Consider the following 15,449-nt stretch of genomic DNA (forward strand, 5'->3'; position numbering starts at 1 on the left):
TAAAGTAAGTAAAATAAACATATTAATGGCAGGGTGCAAAACAGTCGAAATGAGCTATATTTAGGTGTCAGATTTGTTCATACGATATACGACTGTACACAAGATTTCACAAAATTAATCATTTGTCGTTTGGCTTTTATGAACTCTGCCAATCCTTATGATTTACAATCTTTCAAGAGACCACTTGTCTCCATAGTAACCCATTACATCAGAATCTCCTAGGTAACCAAACTAGTAACATATAAGATTCGCCCCCACCCCACCCTGACACACTAGTAAGCCAAGAGGCTATGATGATAACTAATTATATGTAACTTGCATTGTTTAGGTTTTTTAAAAATCTGGTTGCAAAATATTATTAAAATTACAGTATTTCATCCCAAGTTAGCCATGCTTTAAACAGGTAGCTATATATGATAGCTTTGTCACAATGCAGAAGAGCACTGAATGGACACTTGATTGAAAGCAATGCAGTGCAGATAGACTGCACATGTACATGGATGCAGACCTAAGTCACACCCACAGTTCCTGGCCCAGCAAGTGGCATGTGTACAGAAGCACGCTTACGCACACAGATCTCTTTCAGAGTGTTGTATGTTGCAAATAAGCAAGCCACTGTATATGAAAGCGTAAACCTGCATGTTCACTTTCCAACAGCAGATGGTGCTGTGACCACTTCATTTTCATCAATGGCAAAAGTTACTTGAAGGATATTTAAACTATTTTTTGTGGGGGTTTTTTTTAAGGATAAGATGTTTCTTATATTTTCTTGGTGTTGGATAGTAACATGCAAAAATTCAGCCTGGGATACTTAAATGTACAGAGCATTCAATGTGAATATATGAAAGTTGGGGAAATCGGAAGATGAAATCCCTAGAACAGCAATATTCTTTCTAAACAGGAAGAGGATTCAGAATCACTCCCAACTCTTGAATTATAGGACCTGACAGAAAGTAACATGGCATTAAAAATAATAAATCTGATAAAATCTTTGCATTACTAAAACAAGGATCATTCTCACTTACCAAAAGCAGATCAACATCCTCAGACTGACAGCATAAGAAAGGAGGATGAATAATTAGCAAAAGCAGATATTCTAAAGTGTGCCACTTTGCCATTCTACAAGGCATAGATCTATTTCAAAGCATAGCCGGGGTGACCCTCTCATTCTCTCTTAAACTGCTTACTCCAGAGTAATCTTGCCATGCAGTAATAACCTGAGCAGCTCTCAGCAAAAGATTTGAAGCTCACAGGGCCTGCCTCTGCTGAATAAAGCCTTGCATTTAGTACCTCCAGGCATTTGCCTCAAAGGTGAAGACCAGCTTTCACCCCAACCAAGTCTTTGTCTTGTTAATCCAGCCCCAGTGGCTGCAAAGTACTTGGTTTTCAGAGACCCCGCCAGGAAGAGAACCCCTTGAAAACGTTCCTTGGGAAAAATCATTTGATGGAGATGCCGTGTCACCGCCTAAGTCGTCTGAAGAGCAGCCCCATGAGAGATTGTACTTATATCACTGCTTCCAGAGGGGAGTGCTGCATTTAGGGAGTTTTACCTTGAGCGCCAAATTTAATTCATAATGCATCATGCTAAGAGCGAAGATAGAACTGTTTCTATTGCTTGCCATTTTACATGAAGAAAACAAATATTCTCTGCGTCACTTACATGTGCCGCCTTGATCTTATTTATTTATTTTGGGGCGGGGAATGCGGTGTGAAAGCCACACATTCTCCACCTTTAAAAACAATGGGAGTTGCAGGGCGGTATGTTTTCCTTTTAAATGGCAGATTTCGGGTAAAAGATTTACATCCCACTATGCTAATTTGTAGGGAATTAAAAGACACTAGCATGTCTCATGCACTTTTGATGGCTTGACAGTATCCTAGCTCTATTTAACATAATCTGACAACACCAAATTAATAATGCCCCCCCTTAAAAAAAACCAATAATAACAGAAAGGATTTTTCTGTGAAGAATAATTGCTGTTTCCAATTATTGAAAAATGTGACCCTGGTTCCAGAGTGGAAGATTTAAAGCTTCACTTTTCAAAAAAAATCACTTCTTGATGCCATTCAGTGAAATAAAGAATCAACTATTGCTCTTCTGCAAATCTTTGGGAAGAAGCTTAGAAATTCTTATTGAGATATTAACAGAGGAAACCATGAAACAGAAGGAAGGTGGAAGTTGCTGTCCAAAATATATAGGTCCAGTGCCTTTTTTCTGCAGGGGGTATGCATACCCCTAAACATTTTGTGGATCTAAGTTTGGCCTCACTGAGGGGCAGTATTGCAATATGAGTAGGAAAATGAGAGGGCCCCTAAACATGTTTTTAAAGAAAAAAAGGACTGTATGGGTGCTATGAAAAATCATGACAGATCCAGGTGCCTAGTGAAGGTGTACCAGGTGAGCAGAAAAGGGTTGCAAAGACTGATGGCAGAAATGCACTCTCCCAGGGTGAGGCCAGAATGCACATTTTCCCACAGGGAGGTACAAAGAAGGCCTTCGTATGAGCCCTAGGGATTGGGGTAGGAGGAAGGCGTCCTAGGGAATGTAGAAAGAGACATTGTGGCAGGGGAGGCTCCCATCCACACTAACCTACATGTCCAAGGCTGGGAGCTATAGTCCAACAACATGGAGGGCCACATGTTGCCCACCCTTGCTTGTCCTGAAAACTGGGATTGCAAATCGGGATTAAATGCTGTTTGGCAACACTGTGTTGCTGCATGTTTCCTGGGTGTAATGACCAGCACAGGAGCCCCCCCTTAGAAGTTCCATCTCTCTCAGATGTTTGGACGGTGGTGGCCCAGGAGAGGACCAGCCCCTAAGTTGTGGAATTCCCTCTCCATAAAGGTGTATCTGGCTTCCTCGCTGTACAGCTTTTGGTCTGTGCCACATGAGATGCATGTTTTCAGGGCCCACCCAATTCCAGTGACTGTGATCTATTCTAGTCCACCCTGGGACCTGCTGGCGAAGGGTGGGTATTAGATATAACAACAACAACAACAGGAAGAGGAAGTTGTTAAAAGGGAAGAGCTGTAGCTCCATCATAGCCTGCAAGGAGAAGATTCCAGCTTCAATTCCTGGTCTGACCCTGCCTCCAACCCCAGAGAACTGCTGCCAGGCAGACTTGACAAAACTGAGCTACGTGGACCAATGCTCTGGACTCGGTACAAGACAATTTTCTGTGTTCCTCCTACTTAACAGCTCAGAGCATGCAAGGGGATATACCGGTTTTCCAAGCTTGTTTGTGTAGTATCAGACCATGGTTTGATGTTACATCTTGTGTTTTAAGGTTTATTAAGCCTGTTAGTGGAAAACATACTGCACTGCAACCCCCATTGATTTTAAAGGTGGAGAATGTGTGGTTTTCACACCGCATCTGTATGTTCGCTTTCTTGAACAGCCGCCCCAGCGGTATCAAATACACTAAGAGAATTTTGGGCTTGATCAAAAGGCTAAGGCTGTCAAGCAGCTCTTTGATGGAGAGCCATGGGCTTTCTATCTACCACTGCTCATGGTGGGGCAGGCTTCCTCAATCCAAGCAAAGTGGTAAAACAAAAAGTAGGAAAGAAAAAGACTTGAAGAAAATAAATACATTAAAATTGAAAGGAAGAAGGGAGGGAGGGAGAGAGAGAGAGAGAGAGAAGGGACCTACTCAGAAGACAACAAAATTTATTTGAAACTACCACTAAGGCCCTCTGCTATCCAGAATCCCATCAAACAGCCCCATCAAACTTTATGTACAGGGATTTTGATTTCTTATATGTTCTGAGAAGTAATAATTAATTTGATTCAGAAACAATGTAACTCTTAAGTTTGATTCAGGCTTTTTACATTAGATTAGATACATTTTAATTAAATCTGACTTTTAAGTCTTTGTTTTGTTTCAGTTTGCTTGAGCAACTCCCTTTTCAAGCAAGGAAGCCTTACAACAGAGAAATTAGACAAGCCCTTATGTTTGATCCCCCATGGCCTTAGTGCTGTCTGGGAAATTTCTATCTTGAAGGGGAAGGACGAAAATGTGTTACCACAGATGGCATCGTGTTCTTGCTGCCTGGTGGAATCAGCACTCGGAGATCTGGTTTACGGTTGTTCATTCCCAAGTTCATGGGAGGAGGAGACTTTGCTTGCATATTCTTGTTCAAGTTGCCAGGTGAGACCAGCAGACCTGGTGAGTTTCGGGGGTTGCCATACCCGTTCCCTGTGGAATTTTGAAGAGAGAGAGAGAAAGAAAATGATAAGGAGAGATGCAGACTGAAAAACGCTTCTTCGGTACGTAGGCTGACACTCGAATTCAGTTAACACTAACATGAGCCTAGAAATACTGCAATCTCCTGTATATTCAGATTATTTCAGGAAGAAGAGACTGCGGCATGGGGTGGTTGCAGATTTCCCATCCCATTCAGAGCAGCACAGTGTGGAATATAGTCGGATATTTGTCACTGTACACAATCCACCAGAATGTTCTCTTGCACCACCTTCCTTTTAAGAAATGAGAGCCACACCATCTCCTGGCAATGATCATGCACAGGTCCCATTTATCTCAGTGAGGCATGCATGAAAGAACACCCTGGGGGATTGTGTCCCATGTTGTGGGAGTAGGAGGAGAGGGTATCATTTGGGTTTCCCACCTCAAAGCCAGAGCTATGCAAAAACACCTGAAATACAAGAGTTCATATCACATGGAGGACACCAACGGCGCATGGATGATAAGAAGCATCAGATAACGGAAACACTGTGCTCTTCTATGAAATTGTGGCCTCGGTACCAAGTGGAGCAATGGACTTGAAACGATTATTCTTTCTAAACATTCCCTAATTCAGTAATACACTGACAGAAAAGGCAGGCAGTCCTATGTCACCATTATGCTGTGAATCAACCATACAAATAGAATCAGAAGACTTGCTAAGCTACTGAAACACATAGTAGCCAAGAGTGATCAGCTGCCAAATATATTCTGTTAACACATGGGAGCTGCAACGAAAGGCTGTACAGTAGTGTGGTGTTGTTGCCCCAAGTCCTGCATGGGACAGTCAGCATATGGTGGGGTCAGTCCTTATACAAATGTTTTTGGGGATCCCCTTCAGTTCCCCCCAAGTTTATTTTTCTTCTTCTATGAGTTTCGGAACCCCTGAAATCTATCTCTTGCCCTTCAGTGGTTCCACTTTAGCTACAAAAGGATCAACACCTATTAGTGCTGATAATCCTGATAATTAGTAAATAGGATTATATACTATTCTCTTCTTGACCATATGCAGATCCAGAGCAGTTCCTTTATTCTGCACCCCAACTCTCCACCTCTCTATTGCTATGTGGATACAGCCTGAGACATGAATACATGGGCCCCTGGCCTGATCCAGCCATCTCTTCATATATCATTTTTGCTGCTTCAAATTAGGCAGCAAATTGCCAGTCCTTACTTTTGCCCAGTGTAAGGAGGCCAAAAGTCAAATTCATCAACATCATCAGTTAAATTTCTATCCCATCCAAAAGGGCAGAAAACAACAGAACATATATATTTTTTTTTAATCAAATGCAAATAAAATAGCAATGGCATCCTGTGTAGGGAAAAGACACCACATATTCTTCAATGAAAAACTGGGGAAATATCTTTGTGGCCTTCAGCCTGGATACCCCTCTAGGAGCTCAAACGTCTATATCACAGCCCTGCCACAGCCTTATACTTGGAAAGCGTTTCTTACCACTTGACCAGGAAGCCATAAAACTCATTCTGTAACTCTTAGAGCCTAACCTACCACACAGGACTGATGCAAAAGTGAGCCGGGGGGGGGGGGAGACTGGGATATGCCCAAGCGCATGACTGTGACCTCTCAGAAGGAGGCAGTTAGGAGTATATATACGCAATTAATAACAATGCGCATTATCCAACTAACTTGCTCTGCTGTCAGTGCAAGGATTTATGTCCATGTAACTGAACTTCCCTCCTCCCCCTTGCCCAAATCTGCTCTGGAGGGTGGGGAGAAAACCCAGAAGAAATATGAGGAGGGCATGGAGTGCATTTTGTTGTGTTGGGTGGAGGGGTTTCCACTGGGCAAATCCTTGCACCGATGGAACAAGTTAGTTGGATACTACCCAATATCCCAGGTTTCTTTTTCCCATTTCTCTCTGTAACTATATAAAGATAGACAGCTAAGACAGACAGACGGACAAAAAATGTGGGGGAGATTAAAAATAAAAGCCAAAACTTTTTTTAAGGGTCCTAAGAGGTATCCTGGTGACCTTGGGAACAATTTGGGTTGCCCGAGGCAACCAGGTGATTGGATTATGCACGCTTGTCATATAGTATCGAACACTGAACTGAATACAACCGAGTGTGCATTACTTAGAAGAAAGACGCTAACCTCAGACAATATTGCAGGGAGAGTGGGGGTGGGGAGGAGAAGCAGAAAGAACAAAAGAAAACCCTTCTTGGATCAGGCTGTTTTCATGGACAAATACAAGAGGATTCTGCTTGACTCACTCCCCCCCCCTTCAGGTTTTTTTTTTTTTTTTGTTTTGAAACAAAGGAAAGTGCAGCAAGGCTATAATTTCCATGGTGGGGGGTGAAAGGCGGGTGGGGGGGGAGAAAGAGCAAAAAACAACTGGAGGAGGACTAGGAAAATTCTTCAATGCTTCTGCGTCTTGCCTCTCTCCCTTCCTCCACCTTCAGAGCTCGATCCTGAACGCTGATTTCAGCAGGAGGAGTTGGCTGTGTGATTTTGAAAATACCCCTCTATCTCATCTCTGCTGTCTTTTGCTTTTAAGGCTTTTACATCCTGACATTCAAGCATCTCCGTATTGTGCTAATTTGGTGCTTTCAGAAGCAGCCCCTTCTCTTTCTGCAACTGCAATAATAACAATGATAACGGCTGGCACGGCACTGCAATTAGCACCTTCTCCCAAGAGCCCAGAAGCTGGATCCACCTTCTCGCCCATGAACGCCACTCAGGGAAAAGGAGACGCCTACTAAAAAAGAAGAAGAGGAAGAAAGCCCCAAAACATATTTACTCCGGGACTGGCTTCCCAACTCTCCTCCTTGGGGCTTATGCTCACATTTCATTTACTCTCCCTCCCTCCCTCCCTTCTTCTCCCCCAGCGACTTCTGTGCCAAAAGCCACCTGCTGTGCGGTTGCCTAGATAGCTGGAAGCCTCAAATCTAAGGGCACATTTTCAAGGCCACCAAAAGAGTTAGCCTTTAATCACCCTGTGTTTCAGAGAACTCCAGTGGAACATGGAATCTTGAAACCCTGATAGAATTATTTGAAACATACAAGTCTGAGATGGTGCTTAATAGCAGGGAATCAACAGTGTGCACCAAAGAAAGTCTCCCAAACTCTCTCACAAGAAACACAGACACAGAGAGCTGCTGGGCAAATACAAAGAAAATAGGCTTGCTTCACATTTGCCAAGGGTAAGATAGTTAAGACTAAGGCAGAGGTGGCCCTCCAGATGTGGCTGGACTGCAACTCTGGTCACCCTGGCCATTGGCTACGCTGGCTGGGGATCATGGGAATTGGAGTTCAACAACACCCGCAGGTTAGCCACCCCTATTTAAAATCTAAATCACACTTCAATGTAGGAAGACTTCTTTAAAAAGTCATCAGATTGCATGGCAAATCAGTGCTTTTAGACCTAACCAGTCAAATAATCTGTGTCCAACAACACTGAAGGAAAACTGTACCACAAATATTCGGGAAATTCTTAAAACTACAAAGCTAGGGCCAATGTTTCTGAAAGTTCTGCCCTTGTACTGTACATAAGCATAAAAAATTATCTTGGCATTTCATTGCCATGTAGCATGCAGAGGAAAGCTTCCTGGTGCAATCCTAACCACGTCTACTTAGTAGTAAGTCTCGCTGAGTTCAACGGGGCTTACTCCCAGGTAAGTAGGGTTAGGTTTGCAACCTTTATTTCCATAATTATTTATGTACTTTAATGTATTCTGCTAGTTCAGGTTTCTGATTGGCATTACCGGTGATGCAAAGAAATGTAAAAAGTAAAAGTAAGAGTTCACTGTAAAGAAATGCAGGTATGCTTTGAAAACAAACCAGTTCCTTTAAAACAAACCACAATTTTTGAAATGGGATTCAAATAATTATCTGAATCTACAATTATTTTTGGGAACATTTTTTTAAAAAGGAAAGAACTAAAGGCATATTTATGGAATTCAGGAAAGTACTATAAAGAAGACATGAAGTAAGGCTTGGTTTGATAACGATATACATAAAGGGGCTATTTTGTTCTGGAAAAATATGTTGGCCATGCCATATAATGCGACATGACTAGCAGTTGTTCAAAGTGTGAATGTGGCGTTCTTGTATGTGTGCAATTAAACATACATTACACATAATGAAATTTTTAAAATATAACAAATATGTATATGTGTCCGTCTTTATACTACAAGAGTCTGATTTTTTTCCTGCTTGTTATTTTAAGGAAGGGAAATGGAGTGGGGTGCAGGGGGGGATTCTTTTCTACAAATGATTTACTTCAAATCAAAGCAATTTATTTAATACAAAAACTCAACACCAGGAATGCTTTCCTATCATTTAGAGACGGTGCCACTTAGAAACACCAATCACGCAACTCTTTATGTATTTACCTACTAATATAAAATATTTTGAAACGTGATGACATTTCCTGCATTTGTATTTTTAGAACATCAAATTATTTTAAAGAGCGACTGCAATCTTCTCCTTACCAGCGGATTTCTGCTGTTCTTGGCACATTGTGCCAGCTAGCAATTTGGAGCCATATAATGACTGTTTCTCCTTCCAGCCACCAAATTGTTATGCTTTTGGCAGAATATGGGTCCCGGAATGTAAGGCTGTGGACTCTAAACCAATGATATACAAACCCGTCATTTGGAAATCAGTGATGAATACATGCATGTGGCCTGCAGCTAAGGAGAGCCTGCATTTAATCTGGATGCTTAAACCGCATCCTCCTCTGTACGCTGAAAGCTTTGGCCTCTACTGAGGCAGCTTTAGTCAAACGCACTGGAGAAGAAGAAGGTCTTGGTTAAATTCAGATGCAAAACAACTCAAGGGAAAACCCAGCAGCAACAAAATTGGAGCAGCCCTTCTAATATAGAGATCAAACCCTTCCTTTAGCCTGTACTTTAAAATTACACTTTGCCTGGACGGTTATCAATTTAAATGTGACTGTGTGCAGAACGGTACGTTCCACAAGCCACTAGAAAGCGCAAAAATTATATGCCCTGTACGAATGGATTTCCTGATTATAAATTAGGAGAAAATGAAGACCAGATGAGATCTCGGCTGAGTTTGCGTTGCGTTTTCATTCGATTAAAAAGCTGTACATTTGCTGAAACAGAATATATACACACACACACACACACACACACACACACTCACTCAACATTTATGGGTATCACTTGCACTCAATAATGACAACAAAAACAGAGGAAGCACAAGTTTCCAAAGGGCATGTGTCAGGAGGTGTAAATTTATAGTCTTCCTCAGCCAAGGTGCTTTAAGTACAAACTACTCCTTTCCCTAGACCCTTACAAGAACTTGCTTTTGGCTTTATTGACTTTATTGAGCAAATTGTGTTTACAGATAGTTTATTTCTTGCTGAGTGTAGCTCTGCAGCAAATAACCACTTTCTCCCCGAATGCCCTGGGAGCCCTTTGTACGAACCAAAGTCACTGCAGCGGGAGAAAAGAAATGGAATGTTGTCTAACACCTCCTCCTTCTTTTTTGGTCACTGCTTCTGCTCTCCTCATTTAAGGGGAAACAGTCAGAGCTTTGAAAAGGACATTTCGTTAAATAAATGAGCAGGGTGAACTTTGTTGACAGGACACCACTGCTCCCCATTTGTACAGAGATGCCTAACTTGATAAAAAAATTCAAAAAAAATGTAATTTCTTTAAAAAGCTTCCCTACTACCCTGAGTGAAACAATATAGATAATGAATGTATCTATATTGAGCTATATTATCTATAATGTCCAGGGTTCAAATCCCGACTCATCCCCCCTCATCAGCCATAAAGCTCACTGATTGGCCTTGGGCCAATCACCATCTCTTAGCCTAATCTACCGTACAGGGTTGTTGTGAGGAGAAAATGGGGAGAAGGAAAACAATCTACACCACCTTCAGATCTTTGGAAGATATAGGTTGTATATAAAGGTAATAAATAAATAAAATAAATAAATGTGATGTATTTAGGAAGGCTCCAGGCCGGGGGGGGGCAGGAGTAGGGAAGCTTTTTCAGGCAATTAGTGGCAGGCGTGGCCAGAGCAAAAAAAGTGGGTGGGGCAACAGGTATGACTCTTGTCACAATACATGTGACTCTACTGTCATTCAAGCTATGCGCTATTCAGACATCTAGACACACACAGATCTCTCTGTTTCGGCCACTAGCCACAATAGCTGTTTTTCAAACCTATTGTCGGAGGCACTCTGCCTCTGAAAACTAGTTGCAGCAAACTTCAGGTGGGCAGAGTTGCGCTCATTTCCAGCTTGCAGGCTCACAACTGGTATCTGGTTGGCCACTGCTGGGCCAGGTGGCCTGATTCAACAAGCTGTTCTTCTGCTCAGGCAAGTAAGCAGCATTACTGTAGTTCAAGGACAGCTTCCAGCCATGCAAAAGCACTTAGGGAAGGGGTGCAGCAGGGCTGAGAAGAAGAGGTCTAGGGAGAGTCCCAGAGGCCAGATAGAGAGGGCCCAGAGCTAATATGAACTCTCAGCATCCTTGGAAATTGAGTGAAGGGAGGCTGGGCAGGAGAAGGGGTATTTACATTTTATATGGAAATTGCCTCCCCATCCCATTGCATGGACCCAGAGAATTATTCACCCCCCCCTAAGGCACACAGGTGAGTAGGGAGATGAGCTACATTGGCTTCCAGGTCACACTGGGCCATTGCAGAGGTTTGCTATGGGGGAAAAGTAGTAACCCCCATGCATGCCACGTTGAATTCTCTGGATGACAAGACAGGATATAAATCTTAGGAGGTTTTTGATTTTTTTAACTAAGTTGCATCAAAAAAATAAACAAACATACATATAATAAATAATGTGTTGACTCACAAAATCAAAAAGGAAAGCCAGAAAAGCATGCAACTTCTGAGTCTACAATCCAGCTTCTTTGCCACCCACCCCATTCCCCAAGAAGCTAATTGAAGCTTTCTACTCACATGTTACATCTGTTAAGCATTTCATAGTACATTACCTTGGCTAAGTGCAAATAGCAAAGAAAACCCAAGTGGAAACAAGGAGAGAGAAAACCTTTAGAAGTAACTTTTGATTCCCACACCGTTTTTCTTTTTCTTTTTTTACTAACAGTGTCACTTCTTATGTTGTTGAAACGCACACAAGAAGGAAGCACTTCCAAGAAAGTTTCTTAGAAGAACCAACCAACCAACCTACAGGTAGGGGGAAACCCCCAAAGCAGCTAAATGGGGACTGAGCATGCTCAGTGTGCTCGGAATGGTGGCTGGCTGTTGGAGGCAGGAGTGGAATATCAGAGAGGGCTGGTGGTGGATGGAACGGAGTGACTGGAAACCTGAACAGGGGAACTTCACAAGGAAATGTTTTGTTGCAGGTCCCAATTTTCCCCCCAAAATAAATCACTGCACAAATTGCTTTTCTATGCAGTTTACCTGTGGCCCAGGAGTTCAAAAAAGGGAAAATTTAGCATCAATGGCCTGCATCTTCTTAATTCAGTATAGCCCCAGTTTAAGCGCTACTTGTTTGACTGCCTCTCAAAGCCCTACCAGGAGCTGCCAGGAGCCTGGGCTATCTTGCATGCAAGAGAGTTGCTCTACCAGTGAACTAAAGCTCTTCCATGTATGGGCAAGAGCCAATGAAACGAATGAATTCTGGTGATAACATTTAGTGCAACCAGCACTTCCAAACCACACTGTCTCTCACTGCCTGTTAGCTCCTGCACAGTACTGTATGCAGTTTCTCTTTATATAGCTGCACCCATCTGCACTGCCGACTGGGGAATAAGAGGGGCTGCCACGGTCAACCCAGTGCTGTACTACACAGAGACTGAGAAGACAGAACAGATTTTTGCAGGGAAGGAAGCATTCAAAAGCAGAGTAACATTTTCCCCATGCATAAAGTGCAGAATCAGGACCCTGGAGTTTTTTTTTGTGAGGAATGGATGTTGCAGTCAATACTATCATCAGTTTTGCAATCATAGGCTATGAAATTTATGCTTTATAGTTTCTTAATGGTATCTGATGGGGGGGGGATGGCAAATATATTGCTGTAATGCAGGAAAACATGTGTTCCCTATATTCTCTGCTACTAATTGCATTGATTTATTTGTTTCCACTTCAGCAAAACTGTTTTGTACTATACCTATCACATTATCTTGTTTACCTAGGAGCTCCCCGCCCCATGGCCAGTCAACTCAGCAATTGCATTTTAATTAATTAAACAAGCTACTTAGAAGTATTACATGCTGATGTCCACATCTGACTCTTCTCTTTTTTTAATGGCCATAGCCTTAAAAGGCTTAAAACATCAAGGTCAACTGATTGAATGCTGCAGTCCTACAGTAAGGGATTGTAGTTTTACCGCATGGTTAGGCTTTACGGTTAAGTGTAAGCTCAGTTGGGAGGTTCTGACACTTCCAATTAGGTGCTTCCAAAAGGAAGGCATGACATGGCTCACATTACTCTGGGCAGCTTATGCAAGACCCACAATTCCTTGCATCTGCTATATGGGCAGGTAACAAGCTCTATTTATAAGGAAGCCATTTGTGGGGGTAGGGTAGGATGGTCAAATCAGCCAGTTTTGGTTTCTCATTTGTCCACTATTCAGTTCTCCACATTTCTGCATCAGTTTGCATATTTTTTTAAAAAAGGAAGTCATTGTGAACATTCACCAGCATTTTAGTGAGATTTCTTTCTTAACATATATATTTTGCCTATAATAACCGTTTTTTTCAAAGCAGTTTCTCCTAACATGATGCAATTTTGCATGTTAGGTTTTTTTTTTTTTTAACTAACATATGCATTTTCCATTCAGACTTTTACTCCACTATCTGCATTTTTGCACAAGTTACTTGGCTGGAGAACTGCTTTGCAAAATTCAGAGAAGTGCAAAGGATTGCTGCATTTTTGGTTCATGCATCATTTTGGAAAAGTGTGAACCAGGTAAACTTGCCTTGAAATGCGAACGGAATCAAATTTCTCCTCCATCCAAAAGACTGTGTGAATGATATGAGTCTTGAGTATGCATATTTTAAGAATACTTGCTAGATGTGGAAGACTCAGGTTTGTAGCACTGGATACTGAATGTGTGGGTGCAGAAGCAGAGGTTTGCCACAGTGACAGGTGCTCTCTGTTCAGTGCTGCAGCTCTTGCCTTGCTTTTTAGAGCCCTTGCCATTCCTGTAAACTGGAGTCCTTTACAGAAATGAGGCACAGAGGAGGACCACATCTGCTGGGCCTGCCCTTGACATTTGGTGCAGCATCTGAAAAGGGGTGCCGATGTGTGATGGGAAACCTTGCACAACTGGGGTTCCTGATCATGTGGAGAGCCTGTGGAATACTGTTCTGTGCACAGATGTCAGAAGATGGATGGGGCACACAGTAGTCTGACTCTCCCTTCCACAAGTACCCTAAACACACACGCACTTAAAAAACTTTCCCAAACACATCATAGCTCAAGGATGTTTAGAACCACAGGGGGAAACTGTAATATATATACTGTATTTTTTGATTCTTCTTGCTCTCCTGGCTTCAGTGAAAGCAATGGGTGCGCACCGATCCCTCTTGCTCTCCTGGCTTCAGCGAAAGCTGCGCAGCCTGCATTCGCTCCATAAGAGGCACACACATTTCCCCTGACTTTTTAGGAGAGGGAAAGTGAGTCTTATAGAGTGAAAAATACGGTATTAAAAAAACCCCTTAAAAATCAAAACTAACAAAATCGAAAAGGTTTGATGCAAATAAAACCCCACATCCGTAAGAATATCAACACATCATTGCAAAACAACAAATAAGGGAGTGCGTAAAAGGATTTTTTAGGTCTTTGGGGTGGTGGGGATTCAGTAACTCACTCTTCCAAACACTCCATCCTCACAAGTATGGAACAATTCCTGCCTATCCTGTGGTTTCTCCTGACCCTCCCAGAGCCAGTTTCAAGGGTGTGTGTAGAGCATGCAGGGCGTGAATGGTGGGGGAAGCCCCATTGTGCAAGTGAAGTTATTGAGAAGGGTTTTTGCAAAGTAGCGCTGGTTAGGGGAACCCCTGCCATAACTTCCAAGTAAAATATTTAGAAGTGGTTTAAAATATTTCCCCCCAGATTAGAAAGAATAGAGAAAGGATATAAAAAAAAACAAAAATAAAAACAGGAGTACTAAAAAAAAAAAAAAGCATACTAAAAATATATGTGAATTTCTCCTTTGCTGATAAGCATACCTCTCTTTGTTATTATTATTGGTGTTTATTTGGGAATTGCCACTTTTGCCTCTGGCCATTCTTACCATTGGCACGAGGCCCCTAGAAGAAAATCTACAAAGAGTCTCCAGCCTCTTCTTTAAAGCATTACGTGTGAAATAGATGAAATAAATAAATAAATAAATAAATAAATAAATAAATAATAAATAAATATCACTGCCATTACTTTCCAAATTCAAAAGGTTGCAGAGACCACAAGCATAACAATAAAGAGTTGGGAAGGAATCAATCCACGGTGAGATTTTGCTGCTGCTTCTCAAACTTCCCACACTTTCATCAGCAGCAGAATCCAACAACAGTTGCCAAGTGCAGACGGCCTGTCCTGGGATAGGCTTGAGTCCAGCAAAGCAATTATGCAGGTGATGAATCCATATCTGATCTGCTCCGTGGGCCCCCACCCCTCAACAGATGCAATTTTCACACAGAAAGCAAATTACATTAACTCTCTCCCTCTCTCTCTAGTGTGGGGCGGGGTGGTGGTAAGTTAACATTCCTTGAGTGTTAAATCAAACAAGAAAAAAGAAAAAGAAAAGCTAATTTGACCAAACACCTTCCTGGAAAATACAACTTCCCCTTTGGGGAAGCATCAAGGGGAATTCATTGCAATTCTGTAGATCATTGCCTTGCACTTATCCCCATTTGACTACCTGAAAGCTTTTTTCCCTTCTTCTTTCTATAGAGGGCTATTCATTTACCTCCATCTGTGGCTGGAAATCAATTGCCTCTCTCAGATATTTGTTTTCTGAGCTGTTGTCCTAGACCGAAATTAACATCAAATAGAGCATGGCCATAAAGTGTGAACATTGTGTTCCCCCTTCTTCAAGGTTAGAGCTGTTGCTATACTGTGTGGTATTCTCATGGAGCAAGACACCAAAGGTACTTTGCCATGGCTTTAAGTGGTCCTATAACCCAACAAAACTTATCATACGGCATAGAGATGATGGCGTCTACATGATACAGGACAGGAGTGGCGAACCTTTGACCAACAAATGTTGCTGAACTACAACTCCCAGCAAG

General features: G+C 42.1%; 1 protein-coding gene across 14 annotated transcripts in view; it reads right to left on the bottom strand.

Moving 5' to 3' along the window:
• Positions 1 to 15,449, bottom strand: part of MEF2C (myocyte enhancer factor 2C) — a 181,436-nt gene that overhangs the window by 13,215 nt on the left and 152,772 nt on the right. For 10 of the 14 annotated variants that reach the window (XM_082191799.1, XM_082191806.1, XM_082191796.1 and 7 more), the window contains 2 exons: positions 4,024 to 4,196; positions 1,026 to 1,049 (listed from right to left, as the gene is read on the bottom strand). In XM_082191799.1, the coding sequence (XP_082047925.1) occupies positions 1,026 to 1,049; positions 4,024 to 4,196 (197 nt within the window). The remainder of the gene's footprint in view (positions 1 to 1,025; positions 1,050 to 4,023; positions 4,197 to 15,449) is intronic. The other 4 variants (XM_082191798.1, XM_082191795.1, XM_082191797.1 and 1 more) reach the window with 1 other exon arrangement.

This window comes from Podarcis vaucheri (genome assembly GCF_965113315.1).
Source record: "Podarcis vaucheri genome assembly, chromosome: 11".
NCBI lineage: Eukaryota > Metazoa > Chordata > Lepidosauria > Squamata > Lacertidae > Podarcis > Podarcis vaucheri.